Here is a 24,825-nt window from a genome sequence, read left to right on the forward strand (position 1 = left end):
GAACTAAAAGCTAACTTTAAAAGTTCAAGAACATGGAAGTGTAACTCTTTAGTTATAACTTCATATACTTATGATGGATCTAAGTTCTATAGCTTATGGTCTACTTATTTTGTCATAATCAAAAGCTTGTAAGCTTACATATATTTTACAAGATGAAAATCTAAGTTTTGTAACTTATGGTTTCATTAAAGTAAAGATTCAAGTGTTAATACTTAGGATTTAACTTAATAACTTTAGATCTAGACTTTTGAGTCTAGGATCTTCAAGATCAAACTAAGAACTATGTTCTACAACTTAAGATCTTGATTAGTTAGTTTACTTTCAAGTTTGTAGTTCAATATTACTTTTATAATTCATGCATATGTGTTAAATCTAAGACTTTGATGTAACTGTGGTTCATCAAACTACATACAACACTTAATTGAGTTGTGCTACATGTCTTAGACTTACACAAGGGTTATGATGGTGAAACCTTGGTTAAGATGATGTAAACACATCAACGAGTTGCACACTTGAAGCTATATGCATCAAGGATGAGAACCGTGATAAGCATCGAGTACCAAGAAACCCACTGGAACCTACTGTTTACTGTTTCTAGGGCTGATCAGTATGACCTGGGCTACTGTAAAGATAATTTTCAGTTATCTTTGTTCGAGTATATAACTTTTCATTTAGGACTCGTCTTAATCCGAGTTACGGTTTAGGATTTATGGCCCTCCGATCGTCACTATGTCCTTTTATCGTTGTGCTGAAAATTCTGACCTACTCGCACTTAGACCGTCGCCACGGTCAAACGAAGACGAGTTTGCTTCTGTAATTTTTACCACAATTAAAGGACTCATATACGGAGCCATGGCCACTGGTCTCACCTTATTTCAGTAGGTATAGAGGCTATGGTGACTGATCCAAGTCAGCCTTTGTTTTAAACTCTTTTCTAGAACGAAACTTACTTTACACCTTTTGTTTGATGATGACATTTAAGACCTAATTTACATACATTTAAACCTATTGGGAAGATTTACTAACTTAGTACTATTTGACTTAGGTTGAGGACTTTATGGACCTACGTACTTGCTTATTTCCCGACTCGACTTTACCACTACTTTACCACTGTGAGTTATAGCATCCCTTTTTACTTTAACTATTTTGGGAACTGAGAATACATGCGCATTTTACGTTTTACATACTAGGTACGAGTACTTAAACTTTATATATGTGTGGGTTATACAACGGCATAAACATTCCCTTTAGCTCGGTAACGTTTAGTCATTGGTTTTTGAACCGGTGAACGCGAATCTTAGATATGGATCCATAGGATTTGACATCCCCACTCGGGCTAGTCGCGCTAGCATTTAACGGGTGTTTAATACTTTGTAAACATACGTACTTGCCAAGTGTACTTTCATGGGGTGATATATTACTAAACGTTAAGTTAGTTACCGAGTGCCCACGGTTGAACATATACTTTATCATACTGATTTGGATTACTGATTTAAACGCTTGTTGAAGCACTGAAATCTCGTGGCCTACCTTACTTTACTGTTATACTTAAACTATAGCTCACCAACATTCGTGTTGACATTTTTAAGCATGTTTTTATCAGGTGCTTAAGGTTTGCTTGCTTCCGCTGTACTAGTCATGCTTTGTATACACCCGATGCGCTTATTAGAGATGTCACCGCATGAAACGTTATTTTGCATTCAAACATGATACTTTTGAAATGATGTATTTGTAACGACCTATGGGTCACGTACTATTACTTATGCTTGCAATTCGTAGAAGCATACTTTTGGGTTGTTAAACATTTGATGTTGGTTAAGACATCACTTTTGTTTTGAATGCAAACTCTTTTGAAACAGCATATAGTGTTTGACCTTGTAATGATCCTGTTGCTGATGGTCCGTACATGTTGATTTAGTACGGGGCGTCACATTTGGTATCAGGGCATTGGTTGTAGGGAATTAGGTTGCATTAGTGAGTCTAAGACTGACCCGAGTAGGATTCACTAATAGGACTAATCTACAACTTGCTAGTTTACTTGTTTCTGCGGAACCTACTGCATGCTACTGTGTTATATTACTGTATGTTACTGCTTACTACTACTGCATGCCACTACCTACTTCTACTACTATATGAACTTGTTGCATGCTACCGTTTCCTTTTAATGCTATGTAAACTCGCCGTATGCTTTTGCTTACTCTAACTACTGCATGCTGCTATCTGCTTTTAGCATGTTACTTCAGTATGATACTGTTACTATTGCCATGCTACATGCTATTGTAAATGATCTAGGCTGCTGTAGTTGATATGCCTGATTACGCTCTTGCTACATGCCTACTATTCGCAATACCGACTTGGAGAACCTATCCTTCCCAGTTCAGATGTTTTCCTGAACTACCTTCCCCACTCGTCTAACCCTAAGAACTAGTAGTGTAATCCACCAGTTACGACTGTTCCACCATTCCAGAGATCGAAACATTACCTCACGCAATCCAGAAGATTGTTCGGTTAACACATACCCTGTACACTTTCATGACCGTCACTTGTGACGACCCGGAAATTTCTGATAAAATTTAAACTTTATCTTTATATTATTCTGACACGATAAGCAATGTTTGTTAAGTTAAATCTCAAGGATTTTAAACTATGTTTATACATTCATTTAAACCTCAACCAAATTTCAATGATTCACGAACCATTAAATGAACATATATGAATATGTATGTATATGTGTATATGTTATAAATTGAAAATGTCAACAAAGTATTTAAACGTATAATGCTTTATATGAACGTATTTGTTTCAATATGATTATCGACGAAATTAAAAAATATATATTAAATGATTGAATTATCAGAAACATTGAATTATGATTACAAGTCTCTGTTGAGAGGTCTACTATGATTTGAGAAAATCTATTCATCTTAACGATATTCGGAATAATTTGTAAAGCTATTTATAAATAAAAATAAAAAGTGTCATTTACGAAAGTTAGACAAAAGCTAGTGGAGAATTGGTTTTCATAATATTCTATTAATCTATTTTCAAACGTACAAAAATGTTTACAGTTTAAAAAGAACTTTATTATTAAAACGTATATAACTTTTATAAATATCTAAAATCACTTTTGACAACTCATTACTTAACCAATATAATAAATATAATGATATTTATATTTTATTTCATTAAATATATATAACGATTTAAATTAATATTATATATATTTATACGCGTATTATACATACATAGTTTTTATACTTTTACTATACTTTAACTTTACCTTTACTTTACTTTTACTTTACTTTAACTTTAATAATTCACTTTAATAATTCATACTTTAATAATTCACTTTAATAATTCATACTTTAATAATTCACTTTAATAATTCATACTTTAATAATTTACTTTAATAATTCATACTTTAATTCACTTTAATAATTCATACTTTAATAATTCACTTTAATAACTCATACTTTAATAATTCACTTTAATAATTCATACTTTAATAATTCACTTTAATAATTCAAAAATCTATTATAAATAGAATTCAATAGGTTTCATTATTTCATAGAAACTTGAAAATATATTTCTCTAAACTCTCTCAATCGATTTACACACACACACACACACACACACACACACACACACATATATATATATATATATATATATATATATATATATATATATATATATATATTTGCTCTGTATTATTTCAAGATATTATTAGTATACATAAAATATTACGACGGAGTGATGTCCGAGTGATTTCAAAATAGTCTTTTGAATGAGTCGAAGCTAAGGAAATCATGGGTTATAGCTATGGAGGTGATGGGTATGGTTCATGGGTATGCTCGTGAGGTCAATCTAGTGTTTATCATCTCCATTGCGTCTACGTACTTTCCTGCAATAGTGAATCTCAATATTGATACGTGAGCACTCATAACTTAACTTTTATATATCAATAGTGTATCCCTGACTAGTGCTCGAGTATATAGGATTATGCATGCTTGTACATTCGATATTATCCTTAGATAGGTTTGTTGAATCCTGAATTAGATACATATGCTACTGAGATACGGTATATGATATGCATGTCATTGGAAAGCTAGCGAAAAATTAAGAACTTTTCATTTAGATATCGAATGGTTTCGATGAACGGATTAGAAGTTATAGTCAACTGAATTTTAGTATTATTGTTAAAATGATTATTATTACTATCGTCGTTATTATTTTAATAGAAATGTCATTGTTATTATAAAATATCATTATTACTATTATGTTAGTATTATCATTTTATCATAATACCATTTTTAGTAAATATAAATATTGTTATTTTTTTATAGAATAATAATAATTATTATTACAAAATAATACAACTTTTACTTATTATTATTATGATCAATATTATTTTATCAAATAAATAGGGAATACAAAGATATTTTTCACCACGCTTAATATAATTACATTAATAATACTTACCACTATAGTTTTACGATATTAAGTGAACTTTATAAATTTTACTACTTAAGATATATAAAAGTATATTTTATCATATATAAACGTTAATATAAATTTTTATTAATAAATGAATTTTATTATTATAAAATCTAATAAATATATTTAAATATATAAAACGACTATAGTTAAGTTATATAATAAACACGTATAAATTTTAGAAGTCATTTTGGGTCAAGTTGACTTTTGTTGACTTTTGCATATTAGTCTCGAGCATTAGGATTGTGGTACATTATGACTTGACCAAAAATTGTTAGACAAATATTGACCAACATATAAATATATATAATTAATATAGGTTCGTGAATCCGGGGCCAACCTTGCACTTGTTAAATGACGTTATATGTATTTTTACTACGAAATACAGTATGGTGAGTTTCATTTGCTCCCTTTTATATATATTTTTGGGACTGAGAATACATGCGCTGTTTTTATAAATGTTTTACGAAATAGGCACAAGTACTAAAACTAATTCTACGTGGGTTTAAACCAGAAATATACCCTTAGCTTGGTAACATTAAACTACTTGTCTATGTACGGTAGGCGCGATCCTAAAGATAGATCTATTGGGCCTGACAAACCCCATCCTGACTATGGGATGCTTTAGTACTTCGAGGTTATTTTAAACACACCTGATCTGGTGTACTTCAGAGGGTAAAACATCAACGTTAAGGCTTGTTACCGGGTGCCTACAACTTATAGAATACTTTTATACACTTGCGAGTGTACATATATTTATAAACGGAAATCTTGTGGTCTATTAATATATTGAAATGATTGTTATGATAAACCTATGAACTCACCAACCTTTTGGTTGACATTTTAAAGCATATTTATTCTCAGGTATTAAAGAAATCTTCCGCTGTGCATTATCTCATTTTAAGGATATTACTTGGAGTCATTCATGGCATATTTTGAAAGACGTTGCATTCGAGTCATTGAGTTCATCAAGATTATTATTATGTCAATTATAGTTGGATGTATTATGAAATGGTGTGCATGCTGTCAACTTTCGTTGTAAAGAAAGTTTGTCTTTTAAAAACGAATGCAATGTTTGTAAAATGTATCATATAGAGGTCAAATACCTAGCGATGTAATCAACTATTGTGAATCATTTATATTGTATATGAACGGGTCCTTTCATCACTTAACTCTTTCATTCTTCACCACTGCTCGACGATCTAACGACACTTCTGGACTTAGGTCCCTAACACTCCAAGACATTGGAGAAGTCGGGAAGGCATTCCCTTTAACAAGGTCATAGTGTCTCCTAATGATGCTCAGCCATACCCAAAGACTTGGGAGTCGTCTCGAGACACATCGTATTACTACTTGCTACACGTACAACCCGACGCGAGACCCGGATTGAATATCTAGAAGGAATCTAACGACATTACCTGAATCCGAACCTTTGAAGAAACTTCGGGACATTTAGGCATTAATGCATGATCTACGAAACCTACGCACCCACATCGAGAAACTGTGAGATTAGTTATGAAGATTCTGTTTTGAGATGGCATGGATAAAGCACTGTTAGATGCAATTTTTTATAATTGGAAGTGATCACGTTACATTGACCATATGGAATGATATTGGAATGAACGTACGATTTAGTACAATATAATGACGCCAGGCCAGCGTGATTATATTGAAGTAAATCATGCAGAAGTTCCAGTGTTACTACATGAGGAATATGGGGTGATCCAGGGAAAATTTTGGCAGAGATCACTTGAGCATACGCATTATAGTCTGTTAAAGGTAGGGAAGGAATAACTACGTAGCCCAGATACTGTACAAGAAGTGCCTTGATTGCAGAATTGATAACCCAAAAATTTGTTATAGATATCGACACCCTGGACATTTAAGGAAAAAGTTCCCATATAGGAAAAAATTTAAACTTACCTGCGGTAATGTAATCGTCATGGAAACTTGCATGGATCCCGATTCTTGTTAGGGTACGTTTCGTCACAACGTTTTATTGTTTCGAAGTTGTTTAATACTAGGATAATAGAAACCTTATATCTAAGAACCTTAGCATTATGAATAATAAACCATTAACAACCATGGAAATTAAGTATTCTATAGGACACAAGCAAATGGTAAGTTGAGGAAGATAGAGGAATAATTTAAGGTAGTACTTTAAGATTAACAGGTGGGTCCTTGGAGATGACCTCATGCCGATAAAACTTGGAAGCTTTAAAGTAGTAGTTGGAAAGGATTAGTTATCTATGCACAAGCAGATGTTATTTGAGAAGATTGATAAAATTTTCACAGCAGCATAATAAGATTGGTTGGAATGAACCTTAAGATTAACCTAACACCCATCAATTTGGAAAATTTGATGCAATAGTGGGGATGAACTTTAAGATTAACTTAATACTCATCAAGTTAGGAAACTTGATGAAATAGTTGAAACGAACTGACTTTCAAGGATGAAAGCGGAATTTATTTATAACGAGGAAAATTTATTCGTATACCTCGCAAGAATGGTGAAACTATTATGGGAAGAGATGTAGCCCGAAAACTGAACCGTATTAGTTACATAACAATAACCCGAAATCCCACAATGGAAATGGGAAGAAATTCATCAATAAGCTACCAAAGACGGTAAGGCGGTTAGGACATCATCTGGGTTATTATTGACCAACTCGCCAAAACTACTCACTTTCTAGCCATGAAAGAAACCGATACAATGGACAAACTTGCACAACGAGACTTAAAGGAAATTGTATTCCGTCACTTCAGCAATTCAAACTCTATATTAAAGATTACCCAAGAATCTCATTTGATACTCATTCTTACGCAACTCTAAATCTCAACTTATTACGAGGAAATTTTTATTCGATGATAACCACAACATCATCCTTCCTACCTCGATGTTAGTCATACCAGTTCGAAATTTTCCAAAAATCAATGAGTGGTTAACTCTCATCCTCATGCCCTCCCATTCGTATCTCACTTATAAGCAACAACTTCACACTTAAGCATTTTTGGTCGAAGGACTTATGCCCTACTAATAGTCGTCAATCACATATAAATTCAATGGTTTTTATTACCTCAAATATCACACGAAATTTTCAAAAGTCTTTTACTCGATTCTCATCAATCTTTTCCAACTTGTAACCTCCGAAATATGAAAATTTTATTTGCCAAAATTTTACACACATTATTTTACTGTGCTATCCTCTCAAAGCTTTATAAAGATAAAGTTATTCTATTTGCCATTCATACAAATTTTTGAAATCGTACCCGTTATATAAAATAAAGTAAATGATTACTTTTGACAAATACATATGAAACTTTACTTTCACTTTTACAAATCAAATCTTTCATTTAAAAGATATTATACTTTGAACGGTACGTGTTGTACATAACCCTAATTTACTAAGAACTTTGTTTCTTCTCCTACATTGTCGCCATAAACAATTTCTATAAAACTTTTGTTGCTTATTATATAAAACTTTTCGTGTTATTCGTATCCAAGTCATCATAAAGGCCTTATAACCGTCAAAATCGAGAGATTCATGTACATGTGATAAAGGCACTGACTACCACGTCATGCAAGGCCTTTGGGCATCCACTGACACTTAAACCATTCAAAATTATTGCGTTACCCCATGGATTTATTTCACCACACCTGTTGGAACAATACTCTTTCTTACATAACTCTAAGTCCTAACTCATTCCAAGAGATTCTCATTTAGTGGTATTAACACCATCATTATTCTGACTTTAATACTAGTCATAACCTGTTTGGCACTTTGCAAATTCAAGAAGCAATTAACTTCTCATCCTCGTGCTCTATCCTTCGTACCTCACTTTTAGCACGACTTCGCACGTAAATATTTTGGCCCAAAGACTTGTGTCCTGATAATTACCAAAACTACATTTATGTCATTGGTTCTCATTACCTAGTAACCGGACACCCGATGATTCAAAGATTTTCCACTCAACTTTTTTTTTTCAAATCGCAACCTCTGAAATACGAAAAGCTATGTTTATCAAAATTTTTACACGTTGACTTTTACACGTTGATTATTCGTGTGGTCCTCAAGAGATTTATGGATAAGGAAAGTAATAAAATTTTCTGTCACCTATGCAATTTATAAAATCATATATGTATGTATATAATTAAGTCCATAAATTTACCTTTACTTATTTTGGGTAGTACATACTAAGTTATATCTTCAAATTATTTAAAAATTGCGCCTTTATCGAGTTATTCAACTTAAGTCAAATAGTTTTGTGTAAAATGGTACACGTTGTACCTACTTCTAAATTTACTAGGAACTTCGTTCCGTTTACGTTGTCACAACAAACGTTTAAAGGTTTTGTTTTTCAAAACTCCGTTAGTTGATTTTATTAAAGGTTTTCGTATTGGACTACATCATGTATGGATCACACTTTTTCTCGCCTTCTGTTAGAGATGAAACTTACTATTAAGATCTTTGTTAAAAACTCTTGAGCCACTTTGGATGGCGGTTTTATGAAATTTGTTAGAAAATCTTTGCACCCATAAAATGTTCTTTAAAGTTAGACATGATAAAAATGCGGGCCGATAAATCAGTTTTTCAGAGTACACTCAATGGTCACCCCATTGTAGGAAAAGCACTAGGTGAGTTTCTACTCTCAAAATTTCACGGCTAAACGCAACACCCTCGTAAAAATCATCTCTATGAATCAGTATGTTGAGATACAAGAATCATTTTGGAGATTCTTTTCACTCGGAGTAAACCATTCTCTAGGACCAAGAGTTCACGTATCTTCTCATCCGCTAGTCCCCTTAAGTACACGGATAAATTCAAAATGAACCACTCGAAGAGTTCACTCTCAAGCCTTTCGTGCGACTTTCTTTCGGAAATGTAATATAAGATACTTTGAGAACCTATGAATCTTGTCATCCTCTTGGAAGGGGACTGCTTAAAACATTTACGACACTGATGTGGATACTCTATATGTTCCTTCCTTCATTGGTTACAACTGTATGTTGCTCTAGTTAACGTTGACCCTAACTTCCACATGTAACTGAAAGGATGAAGTTACATTACGGAACTGTGTTTCCATTTCATCCAAGGATAGGTTCAACTGCAGTGTGGTAAACTAGGTGATATCCCTCATTGTTCGTTCAGACCGTTCTGAAGACACTATGAATAATTATGGCTTGCAAGTCCGATTGGTCACTTTTAGCTAAAATTTCAATTCACTTATTCAAATGAGACGTTCTTAAATATCGGGTTCCTTATGCCTATGGCCTCCTTCCGAAATTAAGGGGTTTAGTAAAATTCGTGGCTAACACTATCCAGACATCAAATCGCATGGTTGTGATCACCATGTTTTCCATCCTACCTGTCAGCTTTGTATTACAACATAAGCGCTCGATGTTTTATATGAGTTTAGAAACATTCATGATGCATTTCACGCATCCAGCTTACTGAAGGTGCCTGTAAGGCTAAACACACCATCTTTCCTTTTATGGATATACATTCAGATGACATACTCCTGTTAATCAGAAACAAAATCAATTTGTTGACCTCTTAGGACAAGAAACCTAACTAACGGCATATACCTATTCTCACTCTCATACGCCGAAGTACCTTTCAAGGTAAATAACTCATTTCTGAACCTACGAGTCTCACAGAACTTTGATACGCCCCTTCTTATTCGAACATGGTACCATTGTTGGTCACTCCTTAAAATTTCGGGACGAAATTTTCTTTAACAGGTGGGTAATGTAACGACCCTGGTTTTCCCATCTTTAATTAATAATGTTTATTATTAATACTTGTGTTTTATTGAATGTATTGTTTATATACATTTACTTGATACCACGATTAACTTTGAATGCCACGACTCGTCTTGGTGACACACGAACTTTACACGAATAATATTTTTGAATATTATTTACATTCATGATTAATTTTTATTAATCATTTTAATTAACTAAGGTTATTAGTTAATTACTTGGGCTTTATTGGATAAATTGTTAACTACTTGAACTTGGACTTTCATTAGTGTTAATGGACTTAAGAGCCCACCCTACATCCTTAATGGACTAACTAGCCCAACTCATATTGTAAGTATTACTTTAAATGCTTAACTAGATGGATTAGTGTATATAGAATCTAGTTACAAGTTATTTACATCTAGTTCCCATGCAACACACCTTATAACCACCTTTTTGAGCCAAATGCATGAAAGAACCTTATGGACATTTCTCTTCTTCTTGTGGATCCCCTAACCGTCGGTTTAGATGGTGATAAGGGAGGGTTTGTTTCACTTTTTTTGGTATTACTTCTCACTTGCATTCTCAGTCCAAAAACACACACTTACTTGCTTTCATCTTTTCTCTCATTTCTCTCTCAAAGTTGTAAGTAACAAAGCTTGTTGTTCTTCCTTTTCTTTGTCTCAAAACCGTAGCCAACAAATCATCATCATCATTCAATTGTCTTTGATTAATGTTTACTTACTTATAGTTGTTTACTTACATGTTAATACGAACCAAACTTTTAGTTTGTTCTTCATTTTATCTTGTTTATTCAAGAACATAAAGAAACTAGGAGAATCAAGTTTATGTTTTGATTCTTCCATAATACTTGTTAAAAGATTAAAGTTCATGAGTTGTATAAAGCATACTTGTGATTCATGATTGTAAACTTAAAGTTTACTTTCCTTAAAGATCAAGACTTTGGCTTGAATCTTTAAAGTATGAACAACCATGACTTGTTACTTGTTTATTTAGTTTATATCTTCAATTCTTGCACTTGTTGAATTCGTGAATTGTTGCTAAAATGGTCAAGTGTTACTAGTTAATCTTGATCTCATACTTTCTTGAACTAAAAGCTAACTTTAAAAGTTCAAGAACATGGAAGTGTAACTCTTTAGTTATAACTTCATATACTTGTGATGGATCTAAGTTCTATAGCTTATGGTCTACTTATTTTGTCATAATCAAAAGCTTGTAAGCTTACATACACTTTACAAGATGAAAATCTAAGTTTTGTAACTTATGGTTTCATTAAAGTAAAGATTCAAGTGTTAATACTTAGGATTTAACTTAATAACTTTAGATCTAGACTTTTGAGTCTAGGATCTTCAAGATCAAACTAAGAACTATGTTCTACAACTTAAGATCTTGATTAGTTAGTTTACTTTCAAGTTTGTAGTTCAATATTACTTTTATAATTCATGTATATGTGTTAAATCTAAGACTTTGATGTAACTTTGGTTCATCAAACTACATACAACACTTAATTGAGTTGTGCTACATGTCTTAGACTTACACAAGGGTTATGATGGTGAAACCTTGGCTAAGATGATGTAAACACATCAATGAGTTGTACACTTGAAGCTATATGCATCAAGGATGAGAACCGTGATAAGCATCGAGTACCAAGAAACCCACCGGAACCTACTGTTTACTGTTTCTGGGGCTGATCAGTACGACCTGGGCTACTGTAAAGATAATTTTCAGTTAGCTCTGTTCGAGTAGATAACTTTTCATTTAGGACTCGTCTTAATCCGAGTTACGGTTTAGGATTTATGGCCCTCCGATCGTCACTATGTCCTTTTATCGTTGTGCTGAAAATTCTGACCTACTCGCACTTAGACCGTCGCCACGGTCAAACGAAGACGAGTTTGCTTCTGGAATTTTTACCACAATTAAAGGACTCATATACGGATCCATGTCCACTGGTCTCACCTTATTTCAGTAGGTATAGAGGCCGTGGTGACTGATCCAAGTCAGCCTTTGTTTTAAACTCTTTTCTAGAACGAAACTTACTTTACACCTTTTGTTTGACGATGACCTTTAAGACCTAATTTACATACATTTAAACCTATTGGGATGATTTACTAACTTAGTACTATTTGACTTAGGTTGAGGACTTTTCGGACCTACGTACTTGGTTATTTCCCGACTCGACTTTACCACTACTTTACCGCTGTGAGTTATAGCATCCCTTTTTACTTTAACTATTTTGGGAACTGAGAATACATGCGTATTTTACGTTTTACATACTAGGCACGAGTACTTAAAATTTATGTATGTGTGGGTTATACAACGGCATAAACATTCCCTTTAGCTTGGTAACGTTTAGTCATTGGTTTTTGAACCGGTGAACGCGAATCTTAGATATGGATCCATAGGGTTTGACATCCCCACTCGGGCTAGTCGCACTAGCATTTAACGGGTGTTTAATACTTCGTAAATATACGCACTTGCCAAGTGTACTTTCAGGGGGTGATATATTATTAAACGTTAAGTTAGTTACCGAGTGCCCACGATTGAACATATACTTTATCATACTGATTTGGATTACTGATTTAAACGCTTGTTGAAGCACTGAAATCTCGTGGCCTACCTTACTTTACTGTTATACTTAAACTATAGCACACCAACATTCGTGTTGACGTTTTTAAGCATGTTTTTCTCAGGTGCTTAAGGTTTGCTTGCTTCCGCTGTACTAGTCATGCTTTGTAGACACCCGCTGCGCTTATTAGAGATGTCATCGCATGAAACGTTATTTTGCATTCAAACATGATACTTTTGAAACGATGTATTTGTAACGACCTATGGGTCACGTACTATTACTTATGCTTGCAATTCGTAGAAGCATACTTTTGGGTTGTTAAACATTTGATGTTGGTTAAGACATCCCTTTTATTTTGAATGCAAACTCTTTTGAAACAGCATATAGTGTTTGACCTTGTAATGATCTTGTTGCTGATGGTCCGTACATGTTGATTTAGTACGGGGCATCACAAACAAACCCTAATTTATCAAACTAGGGTTTCTCACCAAAAATCTTCTAATCAACAACAAATCGACCCAAAACAGAATCCACAAGTCGTTGTCGTACCCAAACACAGTAGAAACAGTAAAACCTTCAACCGATCTTGAAAGAAACGATCGAAGAAAAGAAACCCTAATTTTTCAGATCTGAAAAATTAGAATTAATTGAACACCGGATCGAACGATATCAAGCCTTGCCGCTCTGATACCATGAACAGAAACAAGAAACTAAATCCACCAACCACAGGAGATGAAAAATCTCCAATCTCAGAAGTTAAAAAAAAAAGTACCAAAAACAATACAAGAACCTTACAACGATTCACACACAATCAATCTCACAGTAATCTCTCTCAAGCTATCAAAAAGATAACTATGAATACAGAGAACGAAAGATATGAAACCCTAGAATGAATTTCACACAGTTACAGAGATGAACGAATGAATCAGATAATGAAAAAATAAATTATATAACTTAAATAATAACTTAATTTCTTTTCTGGTCCCTCAAGTTCCAAAATAGCTGTTCAGCAACAAAGTCTTCTTTTTAATACTTTGACCACCAAACTATCTTTCAGAAAATGACTGCAAGGACCCTGCAATTATTCTTAACCCAGAAATAAGAAGAAATACAAAAAATATATGATCTTACATGTTTAGATTATGAATACGTATATAAATTTAACAGACGTCTTATAAATTTAGGTTTTTTGAATTTGAAGAGACGAATGAAGGTTTTGCATGGAGTGGTGAAGAGTTTCTTGCATATGAAGGAACTACCACAAGTAGTTTTGGTGATCATCATGTTTGTAGGTAGCTTACCATTATGGGTGAAGCAATGCATAATTAGTATGGAATAAACCAGCTGCAGGAGTGGAGATAAGATCGAGTTCTTAGAAAACGAAGAAATGCAAGAGGATGGTTCATGGTAGTAATGATCCCAAAAAGCTGCAAAGTAGTTGTTGTGTTGTTAAGTCAACGTTGACCCGCAGAAGGACTTGAAGGAATCAATAATGAAGAAGATATGATTGTGGAGAATAATATCAAGGCATCAAAGGATTTGAAAAAACTTCTTGCCTGTTTCCTCTCTTTGAACTCAAATAAGTATCATGGTATGAGATCATCAAGGCATTTGAGTATATCTGGATGACTTTTGATTTTGTTGCTTGAAAATGATCGAACCTATAGTTATTACTAGTTTCTGGTTAATCAAGATTTAGGCTATGATTGATTCAAAATTAAGTGGAATGATTTATGACTGATTATAAATTGAATGAAATGATTCAACAGTGAATGTTTAATAGTTCATCATTCAACGTATTTTTTTATAAACTCTGAATGACAAGTGATGTTTGATAGTAAAAACATATTATTGAACCATTCAAAGTTGAAATACATTTTAACCATTTAGCACAACCATTTTACTTTAATACACTCTTTAAGTTATATCCATAAAAATTACGGAGTATCAAATAAATATATTCTTTTATTTATTCATGTAAAAGTTCAACACAATAATTATATAACATTCGTATATGTATACTTTGCTATAAGTATCATACATACAAACGTATACTTGTTACAAAATTTATAAGACTTCTAAACAAAGAATTCCCACAAAAGTTTGTAATTTGTATATCTAGCTAATTACCAAAATCAAATTGATTTTAACAGAAACAATAATACAAAATCCAATATCCTAAAGGCAAAGAAGTTTTAGAACTTCAACTGAAAGTTAAAACAGGGAAAAAAAAATTACTACACGCATACAGACAAACGTATACTTGTCAGAAAGAGCTAGTTACAAAGTTCTTTTTTACTGTAAATATGTACTACGTATGATTCTATTATTAAATGCTTATATTCAAGCCCATAAACATATCCAAAAGCAAAATCTAACTTATTTCGATCTACTTGTTTGAGTGGATAGAGATAACAGTATAAAAAGGATTGACAACTTTTATCGAATGTCAGATGAGCAAAGAGTGTGTTTGGAGTAGAAGGGTCCATAGGTTGTGTATAATGTCAACTAAAGAATTTGAGTGTATTGTAAAGCAACATTTCAACATTGATTGCATGAATGTATGTCTTTGTGGAAGGATATAAAGTTGAAGAGTTGAATAACTCATTTCTTTATTAGTGTCAATATGTTATATGAATAGTTCATTTCTTAGTGCAATTTACTGCTTAATACAGTCTCGGAATAGTTTAGACATTTTGTAAATAGAAATATCATATGAGGTAGCAAAATCACATGTCTAATCGACAAGTTTCGGATTACTTTACGCATAGATATTCACGTCGCCAGGGAGTACGTGTCACGAAGAATTAGTTAGTGATTTCGATATTGAACAAAACTGTGGATTCTTACATATATAACTTCTTACTTAGGTAATAGAATCAGATTTTAAATAGATTAAACATTACACATCTAGACTATTTTTGCCTTGAAAAACTGTTGCATAAAATTAAGACAAGCAAACCAGCTTTTAAATAGGTGCAAGGGTTTAATACCTGACACGAATTTTTGTTTCCAGAAAAGTCATTCTTCATGAAGATTAATACTCCGTAGTAGTTATGGAATAAGATCCTTTAGGTAAGTTGTTTTATTGAGAAAAAAAAAAAAAAGAAGAAGAAAAAAAGAATAATAAAATAAGAGTTTTTCTATTTGTAATCCTAAGAGCTAACTTCAAAATTTTAATGATTAGGCAAAATTTGATACTTTGTAGAAGTTATTTGCAAGAGGAGAGTGGTTACTATAAAAGTACAAACAAACTATGCATGTCCAAATCTATTAATGATAACCCTATCTTTAGATTTTTCCATAAAATAAATAAACACTATAAAAAATGACTTTGTTTCTTCCTCACAGAACTTATAAGAAGATACTTCATGTTAACAAGCAACTTGGGATAATTCAAATCCATTTACTAATATGTTTTCATTTGAACAAATGACACATGACATGTTAGTTGACTTGTGATCACAACAAGTCAGGTTTCTGAACTTGGCCCTGCACAGCAGTGTTGTTTAAACAAAAGCTTAAGACTTCAACATTCATTTTGATATCACAAAAGAGAACCAGCAGCCAATCAGTCAAAATGAAAAAAAATAATAATAGAAATTGTAATGCAGATAACACCAAAACTCGACAAACTAATACATGATCTCGATTATCATTGCCAAAAACTAACAGTAAATTGAACCACGGCAACCACCACTTCTGAACAAACCTTCAGAACACAACTAGCGATTCTAGGAACGCGCAGGAGCAGGCCCAGCTCCAGCTCCAGCACCTGCACGCGGTGCTTGTCCCGCCTTGGGAAGATCATCCTGAAAACACATGAATAATGCTTAGCGCATCTTTTCACACACAAAGGGACTTGAAAAATTGTTTAATTATCAGAATAGTATGAAGCATAACAACCCCTGAAGTCGTATCACAAAAAACAAAAAATAGAGATTTCCAGGTCTACTCATTTACTTAAAACTGAATCTACAAGGGTTGTCTAATCTCTAATATCTAACATGTGACATATGTCAAATCAAAATAGAGTAAAAGGAAACAAGCCAGATGGGTCAGAAGGTGTTCTAACTGTATCTCGCATAACTTGTGTTAATATTTAACAAGCTACTACTAATTAACTAAGCAGCTTTGAAGAACATAATTGACTTCTACGACACAACAAAACTTTCATGATAGTCTTACCATTAACACATTCATCAAAAAAATTAAAGACCATCACTTTCACTAGCAGTCCCCATCAATCTTTTTTGAAGCAAATCCTGAATATAACATTTATTAATGTCAAAACTCACAACTAAATTACTATCTTTTATTAATTTGTTAACAGATAACAGGCTAATACAGTATTGAGGAATAACCAGAACATCATACAGCTTAATATTATTGGAAAGTTCTAAATTTCCCATTTGAAAAATCTTGGCATTAGTACCATTAGGATGATTAACAGAAAAATTTTAATCAGATACATTAACAACATTGCTTAAATTTTGAGAAGAAGAAACCATATGTTGGTTTGCACCAGAATCAATTATCCACCCTTTAGAAACCATATTATTGTTTTTTGAACTATTAGCACAAAAGAATTTATCAAAATTTGTGTTAAAGAAAACATTATTATTTGTGAAATTACCTGACATGTTAACATCCAGGTGGTTTGAAAAAGGTTTCTCATTTACCAAGCTAATCAACTTCATAATTTGATCACTGGTTAACTGAACAGAAGAGCCAGAACTACCATTTTTATCAGTAGCACAGTTATTACTATTAAATCTAGGTGACCCTTGATTAAAAGGTTTTTTAATATATCCAGGTGGATAACCAATAAGTTCAAAACACCTATCAACAGTATAACCTAGCATACACTACAAGAAATTCGTTTTTTTGCCACGAATCCATTTGTGGCGACATATATTTCGCCAACGACAAAAATTCCTCACTTCTTGACTTCTTGAGTCAAAGTTAACTTTTGTGGCGACATGTCGCCAAAAATGTCGCCGCAAACTTGATTTCCATTTACTTTTCTTTTTTCTCAATAATAAACTGGTCAAAATTTGAAAATATTGAATTGTGGCGACATGTCGCCACTAAAAGTCGCCGCAATTATTATATTTTTATTTGTGTTTCAATTAATTTTTTCATCAATTTACGTTGAAAATTTTCATTTGTCGCTGGAGGGAAAATAAATGAAAATTTTGAGCAGGCCCCAAACCCTTTTTCTTTCATTTTTGTAACCTCAATTCTTCTTCTCTCAAAACCCTTTTTTCTTTCATCATCTTTAACCCCAATTCTTCTTCTTCTCGGGTTACAACTTAAAAGCGAATCTAACCAAGATTTCACCTCACAATCTTGTATAAGGTAAGCATCTAACCTCCAATTTCTCAAAACTTCCAATTTCTAAAGATTATTGCTAAAAAATTCGGATTTGAGCAAAATCATATGAAATTTTAGATTTTTCGTTTTCAATTGTACGATTTTAGCAAAACCATGATATTATATATGTTATATTTTCATGTATTTGCAAGTCTGTTGATTTTTGAACTTTGAAATTATTATATTTGGTAATTTTGGATTATTGAGCACTTAGAATGAAAAAGGCTAAATGAATGAAAAAGGGTACAACTGAAACTACTAACTAGCCTACTGCATTTATGTTGCTATGTTGAACTTAATTTATATTATATCATGTATGTTTTGGATATGCAGTATATGTTTTGTTAGTTGTAAATTTATAAAGTTATAGTTATAGTTATACCTTGCCACACATCTGGCTAAAGGCCTTGTAAAAAGATTCTTGAAAATTAAGCACATTTTAGGATGGCCACTAAAATTATGTAATGATGAAGTGACTAATGTTCCTTCTATTAGCAATATACATATGTTACTTACTAAACTATTATTATCAATACTACTTAAAGCACAAGTAGTATAACTGTCCAATATACCCTGGTATAGGTATCACCTCTGCATCACATAAATTATTATAAAGTGGTATCAATAGCTTATGGGTCAATACCTCGTGTACTTGTTCTAGTTGTTAAGTCACATTTATCGTATAATTTCAACATGCATGAGTGCAAATTCTTTGTAATACACTTTAAGGCCATTCCTGTGTTGAAATGCAGGGAAATGGTAGCATATATCGCTAATACACTTATCTTCATCTTGAGGTATGCGTTCTCGGAATAAAAACTTCATGTATAACATTATTTTAATATGAAAAATAAGGGATAAATGCCATAGTTCTTATTATTCTTTGTGTGTAGTGCTTGAACTTTGAAAAATAAATAAATCATATATAATTTTTGTGTGCGTCAGTGGAGTAGTCATAGCTGAAGGTATACTTGGAGGGGACAGCATTCTCAAACTTGAAGGTAACCGCTTCTTACATGTTCTTCTCATTTCTTTATCTTCTTTTTCAGTTTACGTGTCCACCTTTGTTATATGTGCAACATATTACATATATTACATTGGCCTGAAAATAAATTATTATGTGTGACACAGAAAGTGCTTGGGGCTACCTCATCCTACTCTACGTTTTGCTACAACTTTCGCGGGCCATAGTAGTTGGATCATTATATCCTTTTCTACGTTATTTTGGTTATGGCTTGGATTGGAAAGAAGCTACTGTACTTATCTAGTCTGGTCTAAGAGGTGCTGTTGCATTGTCACTTTCTCTGTCGGTTAAGGCAAGTTATCCTTTTATAAATGTAGAAGTTTAAGAAATGCTTATATCTGAACCCTGAAATTGCTCCTTAATTTATTAATTTGTTAATGTTTATGTTCTTGCGATCTGTGTCAATACCATGTTTGTAAGTTGACCGAGAGTTGGACTACTTTAGTTGACCTCACTATTACTGAATTTTGGAATGGTCTTAATGCATTTGTCGAGAGTTGTAAAGCGTTTGCTAATAAGCTAATAAATGTAGATGTCCATGCTACAAATCCATGTGAAGCACACACTTATCTTAGTGATGACTCTGAATGATATCAGTTTGTAATTTTTAAACACAAGCTAAATAAAGTTATAAACGACATAAATAGAATTGTGAACCATTTGTTGCATATCAAGTGAACAAATAGGTAACTTTACTTCAAAATAAATAAAAACAAAATTTGTAAAACATAAATAGAATCGTAAACCATTTGTTTGAACTAATATGTTAATCTGAAATTGTGTTATAATTTCCAGCAATGTTTCGATCTAGATCATCATATTCAGGGACCCCACGGTGATTCGATTGTAAAGGCAATTAATAAGATGCCACGGTGATTCGATTGTAAAGGCAATTAATAAGATGTTCGCGAAGCGATACAGTGGAAAGAAAAGCAAGGTTAAAGCCAAATACTGGGATTGGGGGGGGGGGGGGGGGACTTAAAGATAGTATTCCCGAGGGTTCGGATATGGAGTTACGTGAATGAAGAAAGTATTACGATTTTTATATGGCTCCCAAGAACATCTCCCGAGGACAATGAGGATGATTGTGGTGATAATGATGAAGACGACGGATGTGGTGATAGTGATAAAGAAGATGAATGTGGTGATAGTGGCGATGGTGCATAGGGATCTTTGGCGTGACTTTGGTGTTTAGACTTTAGTTTGTAATTCGGATGTTGAAGAATTTGATATTTTGAACAATTTGGTTTGTAATTCGTATGTTAAACGAGTGTAATTTAGTTATTAGAAATCGTTTAGTTTGTACTAGATTTGTTTGTTGATTCGCATGTTATAAAACGAGCAATAACAGGTTTTGTATGCGGGAAGAAAACCCAGCATTTTCGCGTGGGAAGCAGAAAAGCAGCTGCGACCTGTGTAGATTTTCGCATTTTGTGGCGACATGTCGCCACAAGAAGTCGCCGCTAATAATAGATGACGTCATAATAGATTTTAATTTTCTTTTTATTTGAAAAATAAATGTCGCCGCAATTTGTCGCCAAAAACTATATTTTAGAATTTCTTTTTCCTTTTCTTTAACGTGTGTGGGCCCCACATTTGTCGCCACAAAAGACGCCGCATAATATTAAAGGTGACGCATCTATTGCGGCGACCGTTTTGTGACGTATTTGTCGTCGCAAATCAGTCTATTGTGGCGACATGTGTGCCTAATGTGGCGACATAGTGTCGCCGTATTAGACCAGAATTGTGGTAGTGATATTGCAGTTAGTACACTTTAAAGGTGGATTTCTGTATTTCTTCTTGTTATTGTAACCACTATTATTGTTGCTAGTATTGTTGGTTTTACTCACAAAGGCAGATGATTGATTTTTAACAGAGTTATTGGAATGTAACCTATGAGACTCATGTCTAGAAATAATAGAGAAAGCAGTTTTAACATTAGGAACAGGATCAGATGTAAGAATTTGACTCCTAATAGGCACATACACATCATCTAGACCCATTAAGAACTGCATGAGTTTCAAAAATTGATTATGTTCTTGAAAAGATTTATTAGCAGACACTATATCATCAATTTTAATCATGTTATCAAACTGTCTCCACATAGCATTTAACTTATGATAATAATCAGACAAAGGTTGGCCAGCTTGACTACAAGAATTAATATTTTGATATAGATTAAAAGTAACAGAAGCATCAATCTTATCATAGGTTTCTTTTATCTCAGTCCAAACAGATTCAGCAATCTTAGAGAAAATTTGTCAATTATAAACATCTTCAGATAATGACATTAATATCCAAGTAAGCACAACAAAATTACATCTATCCCATTGACCAAGAAGAACATCATCATCTTCATATTCAAACCTAGCACAAGAACCATCAATAAATCCTAGCTTATTTTTAGTTTGTAATGCAAGTTTCAAAGCACAGGACCACACATTATAATTTTCAGTTCCTTTCAATTTCTGTGTAATTAATGGTGCACCAGAAGTGTCACTAGGATGTAAATATAAAGGATCATTAAATTCAAGTTTGCTAATCTTGGTTGGACCAACAGTAGAATCACTATCAGACATAATGAAACACAGATAAAAACAAATAACAAGAAATCAAAGAGAATAACAAGAATAACAGTAAATCACAAAAGCAATTATCAAAGAGAAAACAAAAAAAAAACACATAAAACCGCAACAAATCCATGGTTCGAACACCTGTAAGGATAAGAAACAAACCCCACTGGACTGGTTACTAACCAGACAACCTGTAGAGATGATTTACAAGAAAAAATAGGTCAAGATCAATCTAAGCTTGATCAGGTTTTCATAGATCTCAAGGATCTAGATCAAGAGATGGGCGTAGAGATCATGTTAGGGTAAAAGAAAGCACTAATAAACACGAGACTCCCCTTTGAAGACAAATCTGCAGCGGAAGAACAAGAAGATCAAGACGAACAAACCCTAATTTATCAAACTAGGGTTTCTCACCAAAAATCTTCTAATCAACAGCAAATCGACCCAAAACAGAATCCACAAGTCGTTATCGTACCCAAACACAGTAGAAACAGTAAAACCTTCAACCGATCTTGAAAGAAACGATCGAAGAAAAGAAACCCTAATTTTTCAGATCTGAAAAATTAGAATTAATTGAACACCGGATCGAACGATATCAAGCCTTGCCGCTCTGATACCATGAACAGAAACAAGAAACTAAATCCACCAACCACGGGAGATGAAAAACCTCCAATCTCATAATTTAAAAAAAAAAAGTACCAAAAACAATACAAGAACCTTACAACGATTCACACACAATCAATCTCACAGTAATCTCTCTCAAGCTATCAAAAAGATAACTATGAATACAGAGAACGAAAGATATGAAACCCTAGAATGAATTTCACACAGTTACAGAGATGAACGAATGAATCAGATAATGAAAAAATAAATTAGATAACTTAAATAATAACTTAATTTCTTTTCTGGTCCCTCAAGTTCCAAAATAGCTGTTCATCAACAAAGTCTTCTTTTTAATACTTTGACCACCAAACTATCTTTCAGAAAATGACTGCAAGGACCCTGCAATTATTCTTAACCCAGAAATAAGAAGAAATACAAAAAATATATGATCTTACATGTTTAGATTATGAATACGTATATAAATTTAACAGACGTCTTATAAATTTAGGTTTTTTGAATTTGAAGAGACGAATGAAGGTTTTGCATGGAGTGGTGAAGAGTTTCTTGCATATGAAGGAACTACCACAAGTAGTTTTGGTGATCATCATGTTTGTAGGTTGCTTACCATTATGGGTGAAGCAATGCATAATTAGTATGGAATAAACCAGCTGCAGGAGTGGAGATAAGATCGAGTTATTCGAAAACGAAGAAATGCAAGATGATGGTTCATGGTAGTAATGATCCCAAAAAGCTGCAAAGTAGTTGTTGTGTTGTTAAGTCAACGTTGACCCGCAGAAGGACTTGAAGGAATCAATAATGAAGAAGATATGATTGTAGAGAATAATATCAAGGCATCAAAGGATTTGAAAAAACTTCTTGCCTGTTTCCTATCTTTGAACTCAAATAAGTATCATGGTATGAGATCATCAAGGCATTTGAGTATATCTGGATGACTTTTGATTTTGTTGCTTGAAAATGACCGAACCTATAGTTATTACTAGTTTCTGGTTAATCAAGATTTAGGCTATGATTGATTCAAAATTAAGTGGAATGATTTATGACTGATTATAAATTGAATGAAATGATTCAACAGTGAATGTTGAATAGTTCATCATTCAACGTGTTTTTTTATAAACTCTGAATGACAAGTGATGTTTGATAGTAAAAACATATTATTGAACCATTCAATGTTGAAATACATTTTAACCATTTAGCACATCCATTTTACTTTAATACACTCTTTAAGTTATATCCATAAAAATTACGGAGTATCAAATAAATATATTCTTTTATTTATTCATGTAAAAGTTCAACACAATAATTATATAACATTCGTATATGTATACTTTACTATAAGTATCATACATACAAACGTATACTTGTTACAAAATTTATAAGACTTCTAAACAAAGAATTCCCACAAAAGTTTGTAATTTGTATATCTAGCTAATTACCAAAATCAAATTGATTTTAACAGAAACAATAATACAAAATCCAATATCTTAAAGGCAAAGAAGTTTTAGAACTTCAACTGAAAGTTAAAACAGGGAAAAAAAAATTACTACACGCATACAGACAAACGTATACTTGTCAGAAAGAGCTAGTTACAAAGTTCTTTTTTACTGTAAATATGTACTCCGTATGATTCTATTATTAAATGCTTATATTCAAGCCCATAAACATATCCAAAAGCAAAATCTAACTTATTTCGATCTACTTGTTTGAGTGGATAGAGATAACAGTATAAAAAGGATTGACAACTTTTATCGAATGTCAGATGAGCAAAGAGTGTGTTTGGAGTAGAAGGGTCCATAGGTTGTGTATAATGTCAACTAAAGAATTTGAGTGTATTGTAAAGCAACATTTCAACATTGATTGCATGAATGTATGTCTTTGTGGAAGGATATAAAGTTGAAGAGTTGAATAACTCATTTCTTTATTAGTGTCAATATGTTATATGAATAGTTCATTTCTTAGTGCAATTTACTGCTTAATACAGTCTCGGAATAGTTTAGACATTTTGTAAATAGAAATATCATATGAGGTAGCAAAATCACATGTCTAATCGACAAGTTTCGGATTACTTTACGCATAGATATTCACGTCGCCAGGGAGTACGTGTCACGAAGAATTAGTTAGTGATTTCGATATTGAACAAAACTGTGGATTCTTACATATATAACTTCTTACTTAGGTAATAGAATCAGATTTTAAATAGATTAAACATTACACATCTAGACTATTTTTGCCTTGAAAAACTGTTGCATAAAATTAAGACAAGCAAACCAGCTTTTAAATAGGTGCAAGGGTTTAATACCTGACACGAATTTTTGTTTCCAGAAAAGTCATTCTTCATGAAGATTAATACTCCGTAGTAGTTATGGAATAAGATCCTTTAGGTAAGTTGTTTTATTGAGAAAAA

The 24,825-nt window shown here is 32.8% G+C and overlaps 1 protein-coding gene across 1 annotated transcript; it reads right to left on the reverse strand.

Annotated features, from left to right (window-relative positions):
- Window positions 1-20,960: 20,960 nt before the first annotated feature.
- Window positions 20,961-21,806, reverse strand: LOC139844399 (uncharacterized). Its single transcript, XM_071834628.1, has 2 exons — window positions 21,573-21,806; window positions 20,961-21,473 (listed from the first exon to the last, which is right to left on the reverse strand). The coding sequence occupies exons 1-2, from the start codon at window positions 21,804-21,806 to the stop codon at window positions 20,961-20,963; spliced, it is 747 nt and encodes a 248-aa protein (XP_071690729.1).
- Between the last annotated feature and the right edge of the window lie 3,019 nt (window positions 21,807-24,825).

The sequence above is a fragment of the Rutidosis leptorrhynchoides genome, chromosome 1, assembly GCF_046630445.1.
Source record: "Rutidosis leptorrhynchoides isolate AG116_Rl617_1_P2 chromosome 1, CSIRO_AGI_Rlap_v1, whole genome shotgun sequence".
In the NCBI taxonomy this organism is placed as follows: domain Eukaryota; kingdom Viridiplantae; phylum Streptophyta; class Magnoliopsida; order Asterales; family Asteraceae; genus Rutidosis; species Rutidosis leptorrhynchoides.

What these genes read in the sequence shown, in the direction of transcription:
- LOC139844399 (XM_071834628.1), bottom strand. Translation starts at nt 21,806, where the DNA reads ATGTCTGATAGTGATTCTACTGTTGGTCCAACCAAGATTAGCAAACTT. An exon ending in TTGAATATGAAGATGATGAT is followed by an intron (nt 21,474 to 21,572) that starts GTTCTTCTTGGT and finishes ATTTTCTCTAAG; the next exon opens with ATTGCTGAATCTGTTTGGAC.